Source organism: Alternaria metachromatica (genome assembly GCF_023757995.1).
Source record: "Alternaria metachromatica strain BMP 0045 chromosome Unknown scaffold_1, whole genome shotgun sequence".
In the NCBI taxonomy this organism is placed as follows: Eukaryota; Fungi; Ascomycota; class Dothideomycetes; order Pleosporales; family Pleosporaceae; genus Alternaria; species Alternaria metachromatica.
The window spans coordinates 275,254-297,572 of record NW_026055492.1 but is presented as its reverse complement, the minus strand read 5'-3'; the positions used below and the strand labels follow the sequence as shown (position 1 = coordinate 297,572).

At 52.4% G+C, this 22,319-nt stretch overlaps 6 protein-coding genes across 6 annotated transcripts; 3 read left to right on the top strand and 3 right to left on the bottom strand.

The window, feature by feature from the left end:
• Positions 1-255: 255 nt before the first annotated feature.
• J4E83_000096 (uncharacterized protein) lies at positions 256-2,149 on the top strand (the record flags this gene model as incomplete). Its single annotated transcript, XM_049327061.1, has 6 exons — positions 256-426; positions 480-506; positions 555-945; positions 1,026-1,496; positions 1,558-1,967; positions 2,045-2,149. 6 exons carry the CDS (start codon positions 256-258, stop codon positions 2,147-2,149), a joined length of 1,575 nt encoding a protein of 524 aa, XP_049193206.1.
• A 307-nt stretch (positions 2,150-2,456) lies between these two features.
• Positions 2,457-6,086, bottom strand: J4E83_000095 (NRPS; the record flags this gene model as incomplete). Its single annotated transcript, XM_049327060.1, has 1 exon — positions 2,457-6,086. One exon carries the CDS (start codon positions 6,084-6,086, stop codon positions 2,457-2,459), a length of 3,630 nt encoding a protein of 1,209 aa, XP_049193205.1.
• Positions 6,087-6,592: 506 nt separating this feature from the next.
• Positions 6,593-14,599, bottom strand: J4E83_000094 (Type I Iterative PKS; the record flags this gene model as incomplete). Its single annotated transcript, XM_049327059.1, has 5 exons — positions 6,593-7,497; positions 7,547-11,928; positions 11,979-13,274; positions 13,333-13,832; positions 13,979-14,599. The coding sequence occupies 5 exons, from the start codon at positions 14,597-14,599 to the stop codon at positions 6,593-6,595; spliced, it is 7,704 nt and encodes a 2,567-aa protein (XP_049193204.1).
• Positions 14,600-15,565: 966 nt separating this feature from the next.
• J4E83_000093 (uncharacterized protein) lies at positions 15,566-16,781 on the top strand (the record flags this gene model as incomplete). The annotated part of the gene is made up of 2 exons (XM_049327058.1): positions 15,566-16,566; positions 16,619-16,781. The coding sequence occupies 2 exons, from the start codon at positions 15,566-15,568 to the stop codon at positions 16,779-16,781; spliced, it is 1,164 nt and encodes a 387-aa protein (XP_049193203.1).
• Positions 16,782-18,447: 1,666 nt separating this feature from the next.
• On the bottom strand, positions 18,448-20,670 carry J4E83_000092 (uncharacterized protein; the record flags this gene model as incomplete). Its single annotated transcript, XM_049327057.1, has 9 exons — positions 18,448-18,827; positions 18,889-19,426; positions 19,744-19,767; positions 19,820-19,924; positions 19,981-20,045; positions 20,110-20,166; positions 20,222-20,240; positions 20,297-20,331; positions 20,388-20,670. The coding sequence occupies 9 exons, from the start codon at positions 20,668-20,670 to the stop codon at positions 18,448-18,450; spliced, it is 1,506 nt and encodes a 501-aa protein (XP_049193202.1).
• Positions 20,671-21,130: 460 nt separating this feature from the next.
• On the top strand, positions 21,131-21,902 carry J4E83_000091 (uncharacterized protein; the record flags this gene model as incomplete). The annotated part of the gene is made up of 2 exons (XM_049327056.1): positions 21,131-21,288; positions 21,344-21,902. The coding sequence occupies 2 exons, from the start codon at positions 21,131-21,133 to the stop codon at positions 21,900-21,902; spliced, it is 717 nt and encodes a 238-aa protein (XP_049193201.1).
• Between the last annotated feature and the right edge of the window lie 417 nt (positions 21,903-22,319).

Sequence of the window (22,319 nt, the reverse complement as noted above, 5' to 3'; positions counted from 1 at the left end):
TGGGTTGTTGCCATTGGTGCAGCCGTTCGGACCAGGCGAACAACGTGGTGAGTTCGGACGTTGCATTGGGCACAGCATCGGAATAGTCTTGTCCTTCGCTGCAAGTGCCAGCAAGATACATGGATCTACCTTACACTCGGTGCCCCTCTATTTGGCCTTTCTCTTTCTTCCCAGTCGTCGCGTGCACCTCTCACATTTGCAAAGAGTTGGAAATTTTGTACAGTGCATTCGGAGATTGAGGTGTGGTATAGTAAGATGGACGATCAGAGCAAAGTTCACGACGGGAAAGTGCAAGAGCACGAGCACGATGTTGAACACCAGCACGCCTGCGGTGAAACGAGTAGCTTGGGTAAAGACGACATCTTACAACTCACTGATCCTGTGCTGAATGCCAAAATGCATCTGGTTAACAATGCGATCGATGAGGTAAGCTTGTTGAGAGAAGACTCTTGTGGGTGTGTACTGATTACAGTCCCCAGATCGGTTTCACGACGTATCAATGGAAGGTACTTGATGTGTCTCTGACATCTTTGAGCATTTCTAATAAGGCTTAGCTCTTTGTCCTGAATGGTTTTGGCTACGCCGTTGACTCCCTCATCCTACTCATTCAGTCCGTCATCGCCGCGCAAGCCGCCCTTGAGTTCAAGCCTTCCTACCGAAACGGCCTGACCATCGCTGCTTACGTCGGAATGCTCACGGGAGCCTTATTCTGGGGCTTATCAGCCGATATCATCGGCCGAAAGACAGCGTTTAACGTTAGTTTGCTGATTTGCTCGATCTTTGCAATTGTGGCTGGAGCAAGCCCAAATTGGGAAGTCTTGGGCTTGTTCGTATGTTTGAGTGCTTTTGGCGCCGGAGGGAATTTGGTGTTGGATACGGCAGTGTTCTTGGAGTATCTGCCTAGCTATAGGCAGTGGATGCTTACGCTCATGGCAGCTTGGTGGGGTATATATATCCCCAATCTTCCGCTGTTTTCTTCTCCGAGGGATGGCATCTATAAGCCTAAGTACTAACACTCTGACTAGGCATTGGTCAGCTCGTAGCTGGCTTTTTTGCCTGGGCCTTCCTTCCAAATTTTAGCTGCGCAGACCCATCCCTCGATCCCACGGCAGGCCCCTGTACAAAGTCTAACAACCAAGGTTGGCGCTACGTATGGTACGCTTCTGGATCCTTGGTTTTTGTAATGTCTATTCTCCGCATCACCATCATCCGTCTCAAGGAGACTCCCAAATTCCTCGTCAGCGAAGGTAAAGACGCCGAGTGCGTCGAAACCCTCCACTTCATTGCCACCAAATACAATCGACCTTGTAGTCTCACCGTCATCCAGATGCAAGACTGTGGCACCGTAGATCGTATCGCTGCACGTGGAAATCAGAGTAAATGGGGCTTGGGAGAGATCAATATGCACCTCCGCGGCCTGTATTCCACGAAGCGAATAGGTATTAGCACATCGTTGATCTGGCTCTCGTGGACATTGATAGGCCTCGCCTACCCCCGTAAGTGTCTCTGTGCGAACTGCATGTGAGACATACGCTGACTTTGTACACCTTTGTTTAGTCTACAATGTCTTCCTCCCCGCCTACCTCTCCTCTCGCGGCGCCGCCTTCGGTGAACCATCACCCTACATCACTTGGCGCAACTACACCCTCGTGAACTTTAGCGGGATTTGGGGACCTGTGCTAGCGGGCTACATGTGTCATACGCGCCTTGGTCGTAAGTATACCATGGTTATTGGAGCATTGGTCACCATGGCTTTCTTCTTCGCGTACACGCAGGTCAGGACTGCTGTTCAGAATGTGGCGTTCACATGCATCATCAACTTCTGTTTAAATATCTACTATGGCACGCTGTACGCTTATACGCCGGAGGTGCTGCCTAGTGCGCACAGAGGTACCGGCAATGGGATCGCGATTGCCTGGAACAGGGTTATGGGAATCTTGAGTGCCGTTATTGCGACGGTCGCTGATGTAAGTCTGCTCTTCACTGAACCTGTCATGTTTGAGATGACTCCGAATGGCTGGGTTCGCGCTGACTGGCGGCAAAGACGGGAACCGCTGTCCCGATATATATTTGCGCCGCGTTGTACATCCTCATGGCAGGCATTGCGGCGATTTTTCCATTTGAGCCCTATGGCCGGAGAAGTTCATGAGGTCTGCAGTCGAGGTTCCATCAACTCTGCTCTATACATGGACTCTTGATGCAAGAATACAGGTGGACTTGTTTCAGTAAGCTCTCTCGATATTCGCCTGGTCCTCAGTTTATTCATGCAGGTGCAGTAAGTAGTCGAAATTGGACGCCACCTTTTTTCCGGACGACTCATGCTGCGCATTCCAGGCTGCAAACATCTTCATCTCATTGTAGCACGACATTGGTTCATACTCGAGGTTTCATCAAAAGCCGACGTCTATTGTGATATGAATGCACTATCTATGTCAAAAAGCTCGTTGTGCAGCAGGCTAAGTGACTTTCTCAGCATCGCCCTTTGTGCGGGTTGAGAGAAGAGCAATAGTCTCTGCAACAGACGGGAAATCAAGCAGTTCCTCAATACTTGTAGCAAATCCCCGCTTGGAGTATTCACAAGCAAGAGCGGCAGCAGCAATGCTGTTGCCCCATATTTCGTAGAACGGAGTTTGGTGTGTGAAACCAGGAGACGACCTGAAGTCTGATCCCAACACCGACTCCCAAGCTGAACAAACTACTTCCTCCAAGATCTTTGTATCTTCTGTCCCAGGCCTTGATGCCTGCTTCATAGCTTGACGGGGGCTGACCAGGTTGTGCTGGAATGCAGCCAGATCGAATTGAGCAAGGATGTCTGACAGTTTCTGTTCCAATAAATGAGGCAGCTGTTCGTAAGTTTGAACGAAGCCGCTCAACACCGCTTTAACCCGATCTTCCGAGAAAGCCTGTTGCGAGTATCTCAGTTCGACTTCTAGCTTGTTGTCGCGAGCAGATGTTTGTAGCCATAGGTCGGCTTTGTCATGCTCCGGTTCGTACACATCGAATGCGCACCCGCCAAGTTCTGGAAATGGCTGCTCGATCGACCCGAAGCTGAGATGGTTCACGACTGTCGAGAATCGTGTCCATCGAGGCCAATTGGTGCACTTCTCTATGATGTGATGGTGTCCAATATGGCCATGCTGCAGCGACTTCAGATAGTTGCTTTGAGTCGCATCGAGAAGCGAAGAAGCTTTTGCGGTTGAAACGACATCCGTGCGCAAAGGTATGACGTTCATGCATGGGCCGAGGATATCCGATACGTTGGGCATCATCATGTGTCTTCCAGAAATGATGCACCCGAATACGACAGAGTCCTGACCCGTAAGCTTCGACAGCACGATCGACCATGAGGCAAGAACAACGGTTGCGCTCGTGTAACCCGAAGTCTTCAGATCTACCAAGGGAACGGAAATCTTGACGGCGCCGTTCATAGGGCAGTCCACGCTAGGGCGAGTGTGAGCACGAACTTCGCTCATCGAGCTATTGGCCAGAGCTGTATTCCAGAACGTCTCAGAATTCCTGCTTGCTAAGACTGCTTCTGCGCAGAAGTCGGTGAAAGGAATGACTTCCAATGGTCTGTCAAAATACAAAGCCTCGAGCGAGCGCCACAATGTGTCGAGACTGAGCGCGTCGTACTGGGCGTGGGAGATTCGAAGGACCAGTTGCGCTGTGCTAGTCGTGGCATCATGTACAAGGGTAAAAGCTACCAAAGTATCGCCGAGTTGACGGTGTCGTTTCATATCCTGCTGAATGATCTCCTTAACAAGCCCGTCCATATTCTGACTGTCACTAGACTGCTCCACAGTGAACCGGAAGGGGAAAGCCTTGGCCTTGAGAACGACCTGGAAAGTTTGTCTTGCTTTCACTACGAACACCGTCCGTAGGAGGGCGTGTCGATTTATGAGCTGTTGACAAGCGCGTTGCAACCTTCCAACATCCAGTGTTTTGGGGAACTTGAAGATCATGTAGTCATGCCAGCCATGTGACTTGAGCAGACCCTGCCCGACACACCAGGCCTGCCAGTCCGTCGCCAGAGCAACAGCGTCGACATCATCTTGTGAGATCTCCGGTGCGACTGTCTCTATCGTGTGCGCTGTATATTCACCGCCTAGCGTAGTCGACTGAGCGCATACCTCGAACCTTGCCGATGTACTCATAGCCTGGAGAGTTCGATTCACCAGGATATCTTCGATTGACAGAATGACCTGCTCTTTCCGTGCTTGTGCGATGAGCTTGATACAGTGCAAGGAATCTCCTCCAAGATGGAAGAAATCGTCCTGCAAACCGATGTACTCTACAGGAAGGCCGAGCACTGAGGCCCATAGACGTTGCATCGTTCGCTCCTGCAATGTCACTGGCGCAGACTTGCTTAGAGCGCCAACATGCTTCACCAGATCAACCAACGACATCCTGGCAGCCTGACTCCGCAGTAGCTTTCGATCGAGTTTGCCAGACGGGTTTAACGGCCGTTCTTTGAGTTCCACAAATCCGCGCGGTATCATGTGATCCGGAAGACTGTCCGCCAATCTCTCTCTCAACTGCCTGACTTCGTGAGAGAAGTCTGTTGCAAGCCCGTGTATGAAAGCGACGAGCATTGGCCCAGTTCCGGTTGTCGGTTCGACTATCTCCGCTGCGACCGTCACACCCGATGGGAGGCTGTCCAACAACAACTTCTCCACCTCTCCCAACTCAAAGCGTTGCCCATGTAACTTGACACGCGTATCTTTCCTTCCCACAATCTGCACAACGCCATCTTCGATATACTTTGCCAAATCTCCCGTTCGAAACATCACTCTGGGTCTCATCTCCCCCCTCACTTTCGCCCATGCAGGTGGCCCGTCGATAAATGCCTTCGTATTAGCTTCCGGATCGTTGCGGTATCCCTGGAATAGCGCTGGTCCCTCAAAAAGAAGTTCCCCCGTTTCCCCGATCGGCGCTAGTGTATTCGCATCGTCTTGGTCAACGATCCATGCGCAACCCGTCATAAACTGGCGAGCTTTACATTTCTTCCCGCTGACATCGATGGCGTTCGCAATACCCACGCCCTCCGTCATGCCAATCGCCTCCACAAGCGACACCCGCGGCGCCCAAATATCGATGAGTCGCTGAGTTACGGGCTCACCCCCTACGGTCAAAAACTGCAAGCAATCCACTTCCTCTGGCTTCAGCAGGTTCAGCAGCGTTGGTGTAAGGAAGGTCCGAGTGATTTTCTTCCTGGTGATGAAGTTCGCTATACCGCCCATGCGCTCTCGCTCTGGTGGTAGGATCAATAGACCCCCGTTACAAAGCGTCTTCAAAGTCGTGACAATGCTCGCAGCAAAAGCCTGGGAGGCGAAGTTGAGAACGCGGCTACTAGCTGCGTAACCATGACCATGGATAACATTAGAGACCGCACTGCTTTGCGTATGTTGAACCACTTTAGGTAGTCCCGTCGATCCTGATGTGAAACACACATAAGCGAGATCATTCGGAAGGCCGACTGGCAGGTCTATCACTCCGATCATCCCACTCTCGGAATCGCTGCTGCAAAGTTCTGGCACATTGATGACCACCTTGCTGACAACTTCGCGCGGAAACCTCTCGTTGAACTTTTCTTCGGCAAGCATTACTCGAGGACTTATAGTGGCCAGGCACGCATGTAACCGCTCCGTTGGGTTGCCAGGGTCCAGCGTCGTGTACGCCATCCCCGCCTTCGACACAGCCATCATACAGACAACTAGCCAGATGGATTTGTCGAAACAGATCGGGATGATTTCACCGGCAGTGGCTTCATCGAGTATAGTATGAAGATGTTGAGCTAAACGCGTAGAGTAGTCTTCCAATTGCGTGTATGTGAGTGTACCGTCTGGTGCGTCCACCGCAGGCGCGTCAGGGGAGCAGCTGACTTGCTTGGTGAAGACTTGGGTGATAGTCAAGTGAGGAGTTGGCGGAAGTGAAGCGTTCCAAGACCATATCTGATCTTCTTCTTCTCGAGTGATCTTCGTTCTGCCTTTCGGGGACATGTTGCTCGTTTCGGAGATTATGGCTGTGCTCATTTCTGAAGGCCGGAGGATGGATAACAATGGTGGATTGGACGTCGGCGTGACCATGAGACGTAGTGGGCCATAAGCTACCTTTTGAGACTTTCTTGTAGCGTACTAGCTGCATGTGTCCGGTACACCATGCCCCGCACCATATGTCACCAGACTCTCGGAGTAGGTTGAATGTTGATCTGCCCGTTCGCCGGTTCCTCGGTCCAATTTTCGTGTCGCCGAAATGTGAGGTGTACGTTTTTACATTCGGTCCGCAATAGATACGATGCTAGCTCTGGATAGTATGCACCTACATCGCAAGCGGTGTGCGAAGATAAGAGACACCCTTCTTGACGCAATGGCCACCTTTGCTTGTACTCTCAACCTCGGTATTGACATCAGGACCGAGAGCGCCTACTGATTTGCTCCGCTGCATGGTTGGCTACGCAACTTATCGAAATACAACCAGGTTCTGCTTTGCGAGGGCATGCATGGTACCAGAAAGGGCGATCGACTCTACCAGATATGTGATTCATTCGTTGCAGTGACAAGAGATGAGTGACCATGTTCGACTATAAGTCTACCTAAAAGGACATCTTTAGATGCTTGAACAGGAACAGATATCCTGGTTCTACTTGGCTTTTCCACTCTCTGCTTCCCGGCTTGAGATGCAGATCATGGATGTGTTTCACTCCAGGAACCGGTAAGAAGCCACATTCAACTCCAGAATTGTCCAGCTCCTTTACGAACGATTCGGCTGTCTTGAACGGAACAATCTCATCGTGTAGCCCATGAATGACAAATGTGGGGACATTGTAGGAGCCGTCTCGCACATGCGCCATTGGGCTAATCGCTCTGACAAGCTCTGGGTCAGGCTTTTGGGCCAGAGCCTTAGGAGAAAGGCCGTAGAGCAGAACGTTTAGCCCGATGCCCTCCTTGAGAACCGCGAAGATGAGCTCAGAGCGTGGGTCGCCGGGCTTGATCCAACCCAATCGACTACCATCCATCATGGTGCCATAGTTCGTCACGGGTGCCCGCGGCAGAGCCTGCATGATTTTCTCAAGTCGCATTCTGCGGGCAGGGAACTCTCCGTAAGACTGCTCTTCCTGATGCCTTTCCAGAGCCCCAGTTTCAAAGTCGGTTGGGCCATAAAAGCCCAATATGGCGGCTGGTGACGGGATGTCGAGCGCTTTGGTAGTCCAAGCAAGGCTCATGGCGAGATGGGCACCCGTTGAATACCCAATCGAAACTATGCGAGTTTGGTCTATCGAGATGCCGTATTGAGATGCGATAGCAGAGAGCTTTGTCTGGATCCAAACGTATGCATCTCGTACGTCGGAAAACGGTCCGTCAATGACATTCACCTCTGGAACCAACCGATAGTCTATGCTGACGGGAAGAATGTTGTGCGACAACAAGAACTTTGTCTGTGCTGGTCTGATTGCTTTGCGTGAAAGTGTCATGTGGCCACCTCCGTGGATCATCAATGCTGCCAGACGTTTAGTGCAGAACAGCAACGCGTGCGGAGGGCCATTTACCTACAGGCATCGAGCTAATTGGAGGGCTGTTCGGCAAGTAGACATCGGCTTCTATCTCAATACCATCAACGACCTTGTAAACAACTGTGTCAATACCAGACGTTGGCAAGTCACTGTGACGCTGTGGTTCCGGATACTGCTTCACAGACGCTATAAGTAGCCGCTGAAGATTGCAATCCGGCATTGTGCTTTGAGAGTAGGTGGCGCTTGCAAACCCAGCTTGATGCATGAAGTTCATCCAGACTGCTGCGGGTTGAATGGCATGTGTGGCATCGACCGCCAACCACCAACCGTCCAGCAAACCAAAAACAGCCTCGTGCCAGTCGAAGATCGTAGTGATTTCTGAGAGCACCAAGACACCATGCGGATTGAGCATGTGCTTGATACGACGACAGGTTTCAGTTCTGTTGGCGGTTGCATGAACACAGTTCGTGCTAATGACGACGTCGAACCTGCCAACCATATCTGTAGGCGGTTCGACTTCAAGGTTAAGCGTTCTGAACTGCATCCACGAGTATTTGAACTTCTTAGAAGCGTTTCGGACCAGGGTTGAAGATATGTCCGTGAATACATATTCAATGGAATGGCCGAGAGCACCTAGTGCTTCACCAAGCCGCTTGGTAGTCCCTCCCATGCCGGCTCCGACCTCGAGGATACGAACTGGCCCGTTTGCCTTCTTGACTAATCGAACCATGAAGTCCACAAGAACCTCAGTCAGAGTGGCAAACATAGGGGCTTGAGTGTAGAAGCTTCCAACGATTTCCTGGGACGTGCTGGTGCCAAAGAGCAGCTTAACAGGGTCCTCCACACCCATCAAGCATTCTGCAATCTTCGGTCCGGTGAGAGCCATGAGTTCAGCCTCACAGCGATAATTTGGGTGGTCCGTGATGAGGTCGCGTAGAAGCTGGAACGAGCTGGGAGGAAGGGTGGGTGAACAAAATGACCGGATATATCCGGAGTCTTTCTTCTCGATGACAGAATGCCTTTGGAGAATCTCGTAGTACCTGTGCACTACCTTACTGTGTTTAGGTTGATATCCGAAATCGGGAATCTTCTGGCCCGGCGCAATGGCCTTGAAATCAATCCCTAGCTTCTTGAAAGCTTCAATCAGGTAAGCAAGAAGAAGCTCATCCTGACGAGCAGAGACCTTTGCTAGATACTCTGTAAACTGGCAAGACCGGGCATAATCTTCAAAGGAAGACTCCGCCTCCAAGAGAGATTGAAACGGATCCGTAATCTCGGCAGTTCTGATAGAATGGTGTATGGGTGGATCAAGCACAGGTGAGTTTAACGGCTTCGAAAGTGGGGTGGTACTTGGCTTCATTGGAGAAAGTCCAGCCAAGTGCATCAGATCCTTGACAGAAACGTCAAGGAGGCTATCAATACCATTGATATCGACGTTGAACTCTTCAGATAGGCAGGAAACGAGTTCTGTGGTGGATAAAGAGTCGAAGCCGAGGTCCTGAAGAAGTTGGTGATCTTCGATATGGCTGACAGCAACGCCACAAAGATCTGATATAAGCTCGAACAGTTTCGCGCGTCGAGTCCTACCAATAGAGTCCTTGGCACCTTCCTCCGGGCTTGAATGAGGCATTAATCCGGTTTTGGATGTCTTAGAGACCGGGGAGGGAGATCTAGCCGTCGGCGTGATTACTGGTGAGACTTGCTTTCGGTCGGCTTTGGTGACGCCAGAAAATATGGTTTGGCTCAATGCACCAAAGCTCACGGTTAGAAGCTCGCCAGGCGACACAATCTTCCCAAAACGGTCGTTAATCTCGTCCGAGAGTTCGACCGACGCCAGTGAATCGATACCAAGATCACCGATACAAGTGTTTGAGGCAATGAAATCTGCTGGTGCGCCAGTATATGCGGAGATCATCGCCCTCAACGGATCATCTGATTCGTTGGCTTCGTCGCCAGCCACCGATGAAGCACTTGATGAGTTGGAAGCGCCATCGGGCGTCAATGGCGGAGGGCTCTCGAGCATAGCGGGCCTAGAGTTCTCGCGAAGAGAGAGAGATGAACCCGATTTAGAGATTAATCTTGATCCATTGGCTGCGTCAAGCGTTCGCTCAAGCTTGGAGATTTCGAGACGATGGAATTTGGCACCGATAGCTGTCATGGCTATCTCGCCGTCTTTGGTCAAAACGAAAACGTCGCCGGTCGCATGCACATCATCGATGAGAGTGAAAATGGCATAGACGTCCCATTCCTTGTGAGTGTCGAAGTCGCAATGTTTTGACGTCGTGACACTTTCGAGGCCGGAAGCTACGAAAACCTGACCCTGTGGGCATACTTTGCTGCTGTTGATGAGAAGGCCGGAGACTTGAATGAACGCGTCAATGGACACAGTGTCGCAATACTTCGTTACTGCGCTTTCATTGCCCCCAAGATGACTGTCTGGCATACGGATGTCGGCTAGTGCCTCGTTGTTGTCAATGACGATACTTTGAATCCCGTGGAAGAAGTCGGCGTAGTCCACAACTTTCGAGAACAGCTTATAGGCTCGTCCGCCGTTGAGTTTCTCCGAGCTCGGACTCGATCGAATTGAGTCAAGGCGGTCAGCTATGAGCCGCTTGTATGTAGAAAATCGAGGATTCTCTACTAGAGCCATCCGACCCCTGCCATGAACAGTTGCGCGGTGGGAACTGGTTGCTTGCCCGGAAGAGCTCGAAAGAACAAACTTCCATCCGTTTTTGTCAATATTTTCGAGAGTCAGATTGACGTTGCGATCCAGGTCGACGCCTAGCGGTGATTCGAATGATAGGTCCTCAAATGCTAGCGATTTAGATCCGAGGTCTGCACCCAGAATCTGAGCTGACATAGCCGCACACTCCATGTACATGGAAGCGGGACAAAGCGGCCGACCACGGACTGCATGGCCACTGATGACCTCACGAAAGCGGCTGGCCGAATTATTGACAACAAACTTGTTCGCACTGCTAGTAGACTCAGCATGATGCAGCAAGCGAACAGGGATCGGAACAGAAGCGGTCTCGAGCTTTTGCGAGCCAAGACTTTCGTAACTCCGCTGAAGCTCAGTAGCTCTATCAACATTCTCGAGCCAAGCTTTGGTTCTCTGAAACTGATAGGGGGGTAGCCATGCTGGTTCTAAACCAGCTTCGGAAGGAGACAGGAAAGCCCATGGGGTGATATCGATCCCTTCCTTCCAGAGGTGGATGATACTTTGAGAGAGAACGTTGGTAGGTTGACTAACATCAGCCGTCTTGATGTTGAGAAATGAATGAATCTCCGGTTCAGCTGTCGCACGCTTAATCATGGGGATAATGGATGAATCGAATCCTGCTTCAAGCCAGATGCAGCCTCCCAGGCGCTCTTCTATCCGCTGAATGGCGTCGATGAAGTAGACCGGTTGGCGAAGATGTGATGCAACATGCTCAGCATTGATCAATGAAGTGTGCACCTTTGTGCATGGCTCGATGGGAATAGAAGCTTCTCTGAAGTCCAATGATTTCAAGAACTCCATGAAGTCTTTCTGAAGTGGCTCGGTGAAGACGGAATGGAAGCCATGAGTTACATCGACTCTCCGACTGCTGACACCCTTGAACAAGGGGTCAGTAACCAGCAGTCTTTCCGCATTGGTCACCGCAATCTTGGTGCCAACTACGACGTGGCTGTTAGTGGCATTGAAGCAAGCAATCTCTAGGGATTCACCACCGATTGCATCAATGACACGTTCGACAACAGAGTACGGCGCAAATATTGCTAGCATAGTACCTCTCTCTGGTCCCCATTTAGTCACCATGAGCTGGGCTCGGGTAGTAACAAGTTTGAGGGCCTCTTCAAGAGAGAGCACACCCGATACGGCCATTGCTGTCAACTCTCCGAAGCTGTGTCCAATGACGCAAGCGGGCTGCACGCCAGCATCGATCCAACACCTAGCGCTAGCATATTGGACCGCCATGGTAGCTGTCTGCAACAGAACTGGATCGGTAATGACGGTGGTCTGGAAGATAGCCGGGATGATCGATGGAGTTCCAAGCGCGACGAGGATTCGATCGCACTCTTGGAGGTAGTAGCGTAGCCTGGGATTTGACTCGTAAACCGCTTTCGATAGAGCGACATTCTGCTTGCTTTGGCCGGAGAATGCAAGCACGATACGCTTCGAAGGTTGGGGTATGCTGCATGACGAGATGTCCGTGGAGAGTTCGGTGCGCAAGCCGGCAATGTCGCAAGCTGTTGTCATCCAGGCCACCGAATGGCGCTTTCGCCGCTCAGATAGGGTGTAAGCAAGGCTCGAGAGGCTCAGATCTCCTTGGCTGATATACGATTTAAGGACAGCTGCGTAAGCCTTCAGACTCTCAACTGTGTGGGCTGAGAGTATGATTGGATAGTGGGTACCCGCAGGCAGCTGAGTGGGTCTATTCAGATAGGTTAGGCTTAGCTTTCTAGGAGCGAGATTCACACTTACGCTTTGCTAGAGCTCATCCGAGGCCCTTCGCAGACAACAAGCGATGCGTTACTTCCAGCCGCGCCGTAGTTGTTCACCCACGCAGCTCTGAAGGGTACTTCCCATGGTTCCAGGCTCTTTGCGATGACAATCTTGTCCGGGGCCAATGAGGGAATCTTGGGGTTCAAAGATTTGAACAATGCGTGGGGCGGGATTGCTTTCTTCCATAACATAGCGATGACTTTGAGCAGTCCAGCGACCCCAGCCGCCGACTCTGCGTGGCCAGTATTGGCTTTGATAGAACCAAGATAGAGTTTGGTTGGACGATCTGATCCACCAAACACGTCTCTGATGCTGCTCACCTCAAGAGGATCGCCTGCTTGTGTGCCGGTCCCGTGGGCTTCAACGTAGGACACATGGTTTGGACTCATTCCAGCACGTTCGAGAATCGACTGGTATAGCTCAACCTGTGCCGAGGGTTGAGTGACTGTCAAAGATGCAGACAAACCGCCTTGGTTGGTGGACGACCCCGGTATGACGCCTAAAACTGGATCACCATCTGCCATCGCCTGTTTCAAGGGCTTCAATACGATCATTCCAGCACCATCTCCACGGCAATAGCCATCAGCCGCTTGATCGAAAGGCTTGCATTGACCGGTCGGGCTGAGGAAGCCGGCCTTGCCAAGACCCAGATAGTTGTGAACTCCGGAGATGATGTTCACTCCTCCAGCAACAGCCATAGGACACTCGCCCGACCAGATGGACTGGCAAGCACGATTGATGGCGACAAGCGAAGAGGAGCAGGCCGTGTCGATGACTTCCGCCGGTCCAGTCCAGCCATAGTGATAGCTAAGCCTGCCGCACAAGAATGCCCGAATGGTACCAGTCGCTGTATATGCAGTTGGTGGATGGGCACTCGTATTGTCCGTGTACTCGATGAAACTTGCGCCGACGAAGCAGCCGACTTTGTCTCCGTTCTCGCGAACATGTTTGCGGAGGTAGCCCGCGCTGTCCAGAGCTTGATAGGTCAGTTCCAAGAGGATGCGTTGCTGAGGGTCCATGCTGGCAGCCTCCTTGGCATTCGAGCGGAAGAAAGCCCAGTCGAACTCATCGACCCCATCAATGAAGTTGCCGAACCACTTCGGCTTCCATTTGTCGTTTTGCAACGCGCGAAAGCTTTCGCGCATCGGAACCCTGTCATGGCGGATCTCTTCGCAAGTCGATGTGCCAGCGGCGAGGAGCTGCCATAGTTCTTCGAGGTCGGCTGCTCGTGGGAGTCGGCATGAAACACCAGTGATGGCAATGGCGTCTTCCGGGCTGGCGTGATGTGTTAGCGCGGCGCTAGTCGCGTCAGCCTGTTGGGGCTACCTACTACTTGTATTCAGCCAACCTGGCCCCCTGAACAGTGGTATGGACTTCCATCTTCGATATCCGCAAGCGAGCGTTGTGGAACGGCATCAGGGGGACTGGGTCTCCTATGCCGAACAAAGCAAATGTATGGGCGTCTGTACCACTTCCCGCTAGGTCCTGTGCGACATCCTTCAAAAGCCGATACCACTCGCATCGAGAAGCGAGGATGGTGTTGATTGCCTCGTGTGTCAGCGAGCAATCATGCAGCAAGCTGCCATCCAAATTCGATCGCACAGGAACTCGCAGCTGACTAGCATCAGGCAGCATCATGCCGTCATGCTCCTGACAAATGTCAAACAGCACTTTGACCAAAGGCGCGTTCTCCGGGTTGTGCACTTTGCCACGGATATGGATATCAGTGACTAGCAAACCCCGGTTACGAGCTCTTTCTGCCACCTTCTCGAGCTCTAGCACAGGGCCTACGATACTTATCGTTTTTGGGTCTGTGATCGCCGAAATGTAGCACTGCATGTTGTAAGTAGCTGTTACACAGGAATGGAATTGCTAAATGCTGCTTGTTTGCTTCGGTGGAAGTCATGTTCCTGTGACACAAGTCCAAAGACCGACAGGGGAGAGGCCCTGCAGCGAATACGAAAAGAATCCCAACTTACTCTAGGAATACCTGCCACAAGCTCATCTCCTTGCGGAGGAGTTCTCAGGCGTACTGCGATGGTCGTGGCCCCCTCCACCAACTCGTCGTCACCCAATTCGCCAAATGCGCCAACGGCAAATGCCAGTCGTAAAGCTTTGGTTGCAAGATGGACCACCTCCTCCTCGTCTTTGGCGCAAGAAACAGCAAAGGCTGTAGGAAGACCTCCACAATATCCCTGAGCGCCGCCACCTTTCTTCAGGCTTGCCAGCATTCGCTCGTGCGTGAGACCATGCAACTCGAGCAACTGGAAGTACTGGCAGATCTGGATAACGACCAACAGCGGCAACGCTAGAATACCGGACATAGAGCTTGAAACAGGCCCAGATATTCCGTCGGTTATCCATCGCTTCAGACTGACGACATGTCGCTTGCCCGATTTGAGTTTGGCTATGTCCGGGTGGCCGTCACAAAGTATGGTCCATGTGTCCGTCAACGACGTGATGGCTTCTGCAAATGGGAGGAGTAGGGGCGTTTCAACAATGTACTTTTGGAGCTGCTCGAGGTACGCCTCTGTGGGGGCCTTGCTTTGAGGGCAAAAGAACGCCACAGAAGGCGCGAAATGATCAGACTGGCTGCGCATATCGAAAAATACCTAAACTGTCTACGGAATCACGAACGATTCGCTATGTTGAACCAGCTGGTATATAGACTGTTTCGCGAGCTATGATTCCTGTGATAACTATATACAACGTACTCTACTATGCGATTCATTGTACACAAGACTCGCTCACTCATCACTCCTAGCATTCTTTGAAACGGACCTACTTACATCCCCCACGATATAGAGATTAGGAGCTACTCTAGATTGTAACACGCTGTGGAACCAGCCATCTCCACTTGTCTTGATCAAGTATAGGGTTGCATACGGTGCTTGCGAAGAGACGCCGAGTAAAGACCGTGTGTATCCAGAAAACTACCGAAGGCAAGAAGGTGTCGCGTGATGCCAATCGAGGAAAATGACATTCCTTATCGCACTTGAGAAGCGGTCAGTGCATGCCTTGGTTGATCGGACAAGCAATGAAGCTGGCTAAAAAATGCCCATGGTCTTTCTGTACACACCACAGATTCCCTCGGAGCAACTCTGTGCCATCCAAGCATTGTGTATCTCATCATGACAGTTGTTCTACTCTTTCTACGCATTTTTTCGGTAGCAGTAAGCTACTTCACTCGTACGATGAGGGTGTAGAAATTCTAATCGTGATCAGATTACCTCCATCGCAGGATGGCTGTCGTACAATATTCTCATCCATCCACTTCGACACTACCCCGGTCCGTTCTTATGGCGAGCATCTCCTATACCCCGCATTCTTTCTAGATGGAGGGGTACTACGGTGTTTGATGCGCACCGTCTACATGAGCAATATGGGCCAATTGTGCGATTGAGTCCCTGGGAATTGAGCTACACCTCTAGCAATGCATGGAAGGGTAAACATGGCCTCTTCCGCATACATATTTCTCGACGCTGACTTCGAAAGACATCCATGGGACAGGCACCTACACATCTCGCAAGCCGCTGCCAAAAAACCCTCTTGCTAACCCTCCACCTATGTCGGGAGAGCCGGGCATCATCGACGTGCTGGATGACGAGAAGCATCGAGAACAACGCCAACTCTTCAATCAAGGGTTTTCCACCCGGGCACTGAAGGAGCAGGAGCCCCTGTTACTCAAGCACGTCAACAGATTGACAGCAGCTGTCCAGTCGCGCGCTGATCAGAGTCTTGAGACAAACATGGTAGACATGTTCAACTTCCTAGCCTTCGACGTTATGGGTGATCTAGCTTTCGGCACCTCTCTGGGTCTATTGGAGCGATCAGAATACAACAGCTGGGTTCGTGTGATAGTTGCAACGATCAAAGTAGTCACCATCCGCATCGTGGTATTTTACCACGTTCCTTTTGCGTCAAAGATCCTGCCGCTCTTGGTCCCGAAATCGATGAAGGCAAAGCGAGATGCGCACATGAAGTTCGCCGAAGATCGTGTGAAGGAAAGATTGGAAAGAAAGACCGATCGTCCAGATCTCTGGGGTCTGATCACCGGTGGACCTGGCGGAAAGAAAGCGAGCCTCTCTCTGGATCAAATGGTCGGCAATGCCGCTCTCTTCATGGTGGTAGGGTCAGAAACTACGGCAACAGTGCTTTCGGGAACGCTATATTTACTTTTGAAGAATCCCCACTGCATGATGAGATTGAAGCAAGAGATCTATGACAGTTTCAAGTCGAAAGACGCGATGACAATAGAGGCACTGCCGAGGTTAGCGTACATGAGCGCAGTTCTAGACGAAGCCATGCGAGTCTACCCTGGCGCTCCGGAGACGTTGGCGAGGTTGGTACCAGCAGCCGGTATGCAGATTTGTGGCAAGTATGTTCCGAAGGGCGCCACGGTGTTTATACTCCACTATCCGATGTTTCACTCCTCGAGAAACTTCGTCCGACCAGACGATTTCGCTCCAGAGAGATGGTTGCCTGAAGGCTCCGTGGAGTTTGAGAAGGACGACAAGAACGCGTTCAACCCTTTCTCAGTCGGTCCACGCGCCTGCCTTGGAAGAAAGTAAGTCCACTACCCTGGTCACCTTTATGCAGAGGCCTAATTCCGCCTACAGTCTGGCACACTATGAGTTGAGGCTTGCCTTGGGCCACTTGTTGTGGGACTTCGACTTCGAGCTCAACGAAAGCTGTGATGACTGGATGGATCAACAAACATACTCTTTCTGGCTGAAGCCGCCACTCATAGTCAAGGCTCGAGAGGCAGACCGGAAGCCATAGCCAGAGATTAGGGGTGGAAGATGGGTATGAGAGCAAAGCTACAGGTGACGCGCATGTCGAGGTATCTTGGGAGCTTTGGCTGTCTCGTCTAGCATATCTTACCACACAATTCACGCATAGTTCGGATCATACCTGCTTGCACATAAGATGCGTTATGCAATGTCTCCAGCCAGCTCAAAGCAGCTGGTTCGAGCCAAGTGACTGACACTCTTGGACGATCTGTTCTCTGCTTGTGCTTCGGTATTGGGTCAACAGATAACGGATTCTGAAGGCAGAAGGTAAACCGTAAGGATTCAACCTAGCAGCAGAGTTGTCACTTGCTGGTAGCATACATTCGGTTGAAGATCCGACATGCGCATGTCGTTTTCGGCCCTGAGCGATGTCATGCATGCTTTTCGTGGCGCCGTGATGGCGCGATGTGCTGCCGTCGCAATTAGCACAACCGTGGATACGACACCAATGCTTATCGACCTTCCGTAACCAGGTTCGTGGCGGTATCTGGAAGGCCCTCATACACACGGCGGCGAAACTGATGTCCGGGATACGGGAGACTTCGGTTTTTCTTTTTAGACCGAACGCCCGAACAACCTGGTAGCGGAGTGGCATGATCCAACAACGGAGGCAGCGATGACAAATCCTTGCCGTAGAAGAAGCGAATGCATATTGTGAGGACGTGCTGTTCATCCAAATGCTCCTGAGCTTTTCGCACAAACCAAAGATGCAGCCGCACTCTGCGAAGCGCACTGCCGAAGTCGGAGGCTCCCGAGGTCCCGAAGAAGTCGTTGTCTAGGTATGCGTCCATGCCCAAGCAGATATTTGCAAGACCCCGCGATCAAAGTTTCTGGCTGCTTTGCGCATTTTTCTCGACCAGGCTGTTTGACAATACAGGCGTTGCAACATGGTAGACGCCGTAGGGAGGATTCATTGGCCGGGACAGCACTCTTGCAGCCTGCGTGATACGCACGGCCCAGCAGCCCGCAGGAGCCCCACGATCTTCGGCGGGTTAGAACTGAGTCGCAATGAAGCCTGTGCTACCAAGCTATCTTGGATTCCTTGAGGTCAACCCGGCGTCGGAATGCACGTGAGGGATCTTGGTCGCTCGGATCGTCCCAAGTGTGCGCACAAAGGCATGGGCGTTCATCGTCGCTCCGACCACAGCCAAAGCGACATCGATCATGGTGCGCCTCGCAAACTCGTTTCTGCAGTGATTTTTGATGTCTCGTGTTCGCCGGGCACCATACACATGTCGTTAACAAGGGGCGGCGGTTTGTCGTGGATGTGATCGAGAGGCGGGCTGCTATGTGTCGGGGACTCGAGATCGAGTTTGGTAGGGCTGCATCAGGCTCTTGGTCGCCTTTCATCTCACAAGTAGCTTTCTGTCTTCTGGGCTTCGCGCTCAAGGCTGAAGTCTCTTCGCGAGTGACCTCGGACCTGTATATTCGCAGTAACATTGTGGCATACGAGTAAACGATGTAGATTCACCGATGGGCTAGAGGTAATTCCAAATCATCTGTCTCTTTGTTGCTTTATAGTAGAAGCTCAACAGCTCGGTAGTATCCGTAGACGACGATGATGTCAGTCCGCTCCACCACCACCTGGACCCTCGTATATGCAACAAGATCAGTCGGTACTGACTCTAGCGTGTAACATGTGCTAAACTTCAACACTAGGACCTACTATCCGAGCAATTGACTTCTGCATCCTCCTCAGCATGCTTCAGGCTCTGGTCCTTGCCCAACTCCGGGTTCCGGATGACTAGCGAGAAAGCGACAAGAAGTACTGCAAGACATATACCCGTGATGCAGAGTAATTTTTGCACGTGTCTGTATGCCTGTATCACAGCGATACGCTCTGGGGTTTGCACTGGGTATAGAGTTGCAAATGCAAACGGATCACCATACGCGACGGCTGCGAGCGAGGGATCGCCAATGCGACGGGCCAACTCATTTGGGATGATCTGCTGCCACATAGCACCTGAGACTGTATTACCAAGCGCGCTGCCAATGTTGTAGGTAGCGAGATAAATGCCCGTTACGATTGCGACGTCTGTTTTGGGTAGTTAGTATTGTCGCTTCAACTAGCGTGAGTTGCCATGGAAGAAACTTACGCTCGTGTTTTGTGGCAGCTTGGATACTGGCTTGTGCAGGATATGGAAACATGCCTCCTGCAATGCCCAAGCATATCTGCGCTCCGATGATGCCGGAATGCAACGAATCGCCAGAGCCGCCACGGTAGTAAATTAGAAGACCGAAAGCTACCACGAAAAGACAAGTTCCGGCGACGATGAAAGGTTTCAAGCGGCGGACCTTGAATACAACACCACCAAGGATCAATCCGGTGATTACCGAGGAGAAGCTGTACAAAGAGCTGATGCGAGTTGCGCTCTTTACTGATTCATCAAATGCGACGACTAGTACAGTGTACAGGAAGTCGCCTTGCATGGTCCATGCAAAGTTCAAAGTGCAAGCAATACCTAAAGCACCCCAAACCGCACGATCCTTCAGTAGATGGAACGGGAGCATTGGATGAGGTGCTCTGCGTTCCCAGAGGACAAAGGCGGGGAGGCACATGAAGCCGATGATAAGAGGAGCAATGACTTTGGCAGTCCCCCATTGCGATTGCGCGCCACCTGCGATGGTGAAAGGCTCGTGGTTGGTCAGCAAATCGGAATCTCGTCTGGTGCTAACACATGTCGACTTACAGTCAGAATGCAGCCGAATACCGCAATAAGCAGCACGACGCCGGGGACGTCCATTTGCCAAAAGAGAGTGACTAGCAAATTCCTGGTACCGCCATGAACTTCGTATGGTGTTTGGTATGCATCGAATGCGCCGGCCCTTTTAGCTTGTCGGCTGGACCACATGAGCGAAGCGACTAGAGGGATGCAACACACTGTGTATATGATGCACCACATGCCTACCCCCCATCGCCAAGTGGTATGACTAAGCACAGCTTGACTTACATCGCCGCTGACCCAAGTATTGATCTACCGAACATCAGAAACAAGCTAAACCGGAGCGTACGGTTATATTGCTTACCAGAAATGGAACGGCAGGTATGTATGAGAAGAAGAGTCGAGATCGAAGGGAGGTGATGTCGGCTATGATGATTTCGATGAGCACGATGATGGTCGTGTAGCCAATCTGTAGGATACCCGTTAGTATTGGTCTTGTCCGTTTGGCGTTGTTGCAGCACGCACTTGGTAAAAGACTGCGCCTGCGGCGAAGGACTCGACATTTGAACTGACGGATTCAATGACGGTACCTTTGGTCGTGTTAGTACGACTGCCAGAGCACAACGCTAAGCTCCCAGTTTGGTGTGTGCATACCGATGATGTAAAAGAGCATGGAGAGTATGACGACTTCTATGCGGCCAAAGACATCGGCTGTGACCATCGAGTTAGTTTCTCATATCTTGATCGGTGTGAAGACTCAACTTACCAATCTTAGCCGCAGTAGGCTGTTGAGCACACAGTGAGCATGGGTTTATACGTGGTAGCAGACTCTAAGACTTACCTGCGCAGCAGCGGCGATGACGCTCCTCAAGACATCTTGGTCAATGTTAGCGTTGGTGACTCGGAATGACTACAGATTTCACCAGACATACTAATGGTAGCCAAGGTGGAATGCTGTTGGAATCCCGCAGTGGCATATGGTTGGTAGGTGTATCGGAGCGTCCCATCCAAACCATACGCATACGCAATGAGGAAGATGCCGAAGAAGATGCAGCAGCGGTTGATGAAGGACGTGTGCGCGTTGAGGGCTTCGATGCGTGCGACACCTGGAGACTTTGCGTCTGGTAATGCGGTGGGGGAGGCTAGATCGGCGCCGGTCGCGGTTGTGTTGAATAGCGCAGTTTTGCCAACGTCCAAGTTGTGGTGATGCGACATGGTGGTTGGTGGATTGGTGGGCACAAGTGTTGCGAGGAGATGATGTGCAACAACGGTTATCTACCAGCGCCGGGCGGCAGGTGAAAAGAATGCGGGCTGCATATTTCATGTGATTTCCCAGTGCGGAACGCGTTACTACTGTACAAGCAAACGGACAGCTTCTCGGTGCTGGATGGAGCATAGTGCGGCTCGGGACAGCTGATTGATAAGATTAGATGCAAATTCTCGCTGGCTTGGCGTGACCCCCCGGCAACTCGGAAAGCCTTGGCGGCGCCCAATGCCGACGTGTAAGCGCGGGCGTACGGGCTGCTGGCGGAGGTGAAGGCGTCGGGGACGATGGGTGCTGCGGCGAGCGACGGAGGCTGGTGCTGACAGTGCCGAGGGGCTGCGTGTGTGAGACTGCAGGCGGTGCGTCGAGGCAGTACTTAGCAGACGCTGCACGCAGCAACATCGAGCAGCCATGGCCCACGCGTACTTTGGCGCGACAGACGACAGCGTAGACTCGGGGCTCGGCGCGGACCTCGACGACGGCCAGCCACAGCAGGCGCGCAGCAGCAGCGAGGAGAAGGACAGCCTGACGCCGGCGCAGAGCAGGCGCAAGGCTCAGAACAGGGCAGCGTACGTGTCCCGCCCCCGTCCCCCATCCAGCGCCCCCGTGCTCATGCCTCTCCAGCCAGCGCGCCTTCCGCGAGCGCAAGGAGCGCCACGTCAAGGAGCTCGAGACGAAGCTCTCGGCCCTCGAGTCCAGCACCCACTCGCTGCAGTCCGACAACGACCGCCTCAAGGCCGCCCTCGACCGCGCCCGCACCGAAAACGACATCCTGCGCGCCACCACCCGCCGCTCCCCCTCGGCCTCGCGCCCCCTCTCCGCCACGTACCCCTCACCGGGCGCCTATCTGCCTGTCCACGACCATGGCCACGACGGCGACGACGACGAAGCAACAGCCACGGGCTACCGTGTCGAGTCCCTGACCAACGCCACCGTCGTGAACACGGCCGCGAAGGAGCATCCACGCACCCGCGCCGGGGCGAAAGAGGTCCCCGCTGCCCAGGCCTGGGACCTCATCCAGCAACATCCGCTCGTCAAGCAGGGTCTGGTTGACGTGGCCGACGTGTGCGAGCGCCTGAAAGGCTCCGCCAAGTGTGACGGCCACGGCCCCGTCTTTGAAGAGAGCACCATCTGGCGAGCAGTCGACGAGTCGCGCCGTTGCGGCGGCGATGAGCTCATATGACTGCTGCCTCCATACCCCTTGCGTCTTTTACTATTCTTTTGCGCTGCGACGCTGGCTTTGCGTTTTGGGCCTTGGGCGCTCGGCGTCCGGTGGCTGCACGAGCTTTCCCACAAGACGGGCGCTCCAGTGTTGGACAGATGGCGATGAGAGAACACACTTTTTTTTAGATAAGGCGAGAATTCTATTACGCCATGTGCTTGTTTGCCCATGCCCCAGCCTGCCACGTAGCAAGTCGACTCTCAGAAATCCAAATTTCTTCATCTTGACTTGTTCACCACCAACACTCCCGTGTCCGGAGAACATGACTCCCCATCTTCAACGCTCGTACCTCAAACCAGCAGCGTAGAACAAGTCTACCAGTAAGGGGTCAGTCCACGACCAGAATGTATCTACTCAACACCGATCGAGGCGCCACAG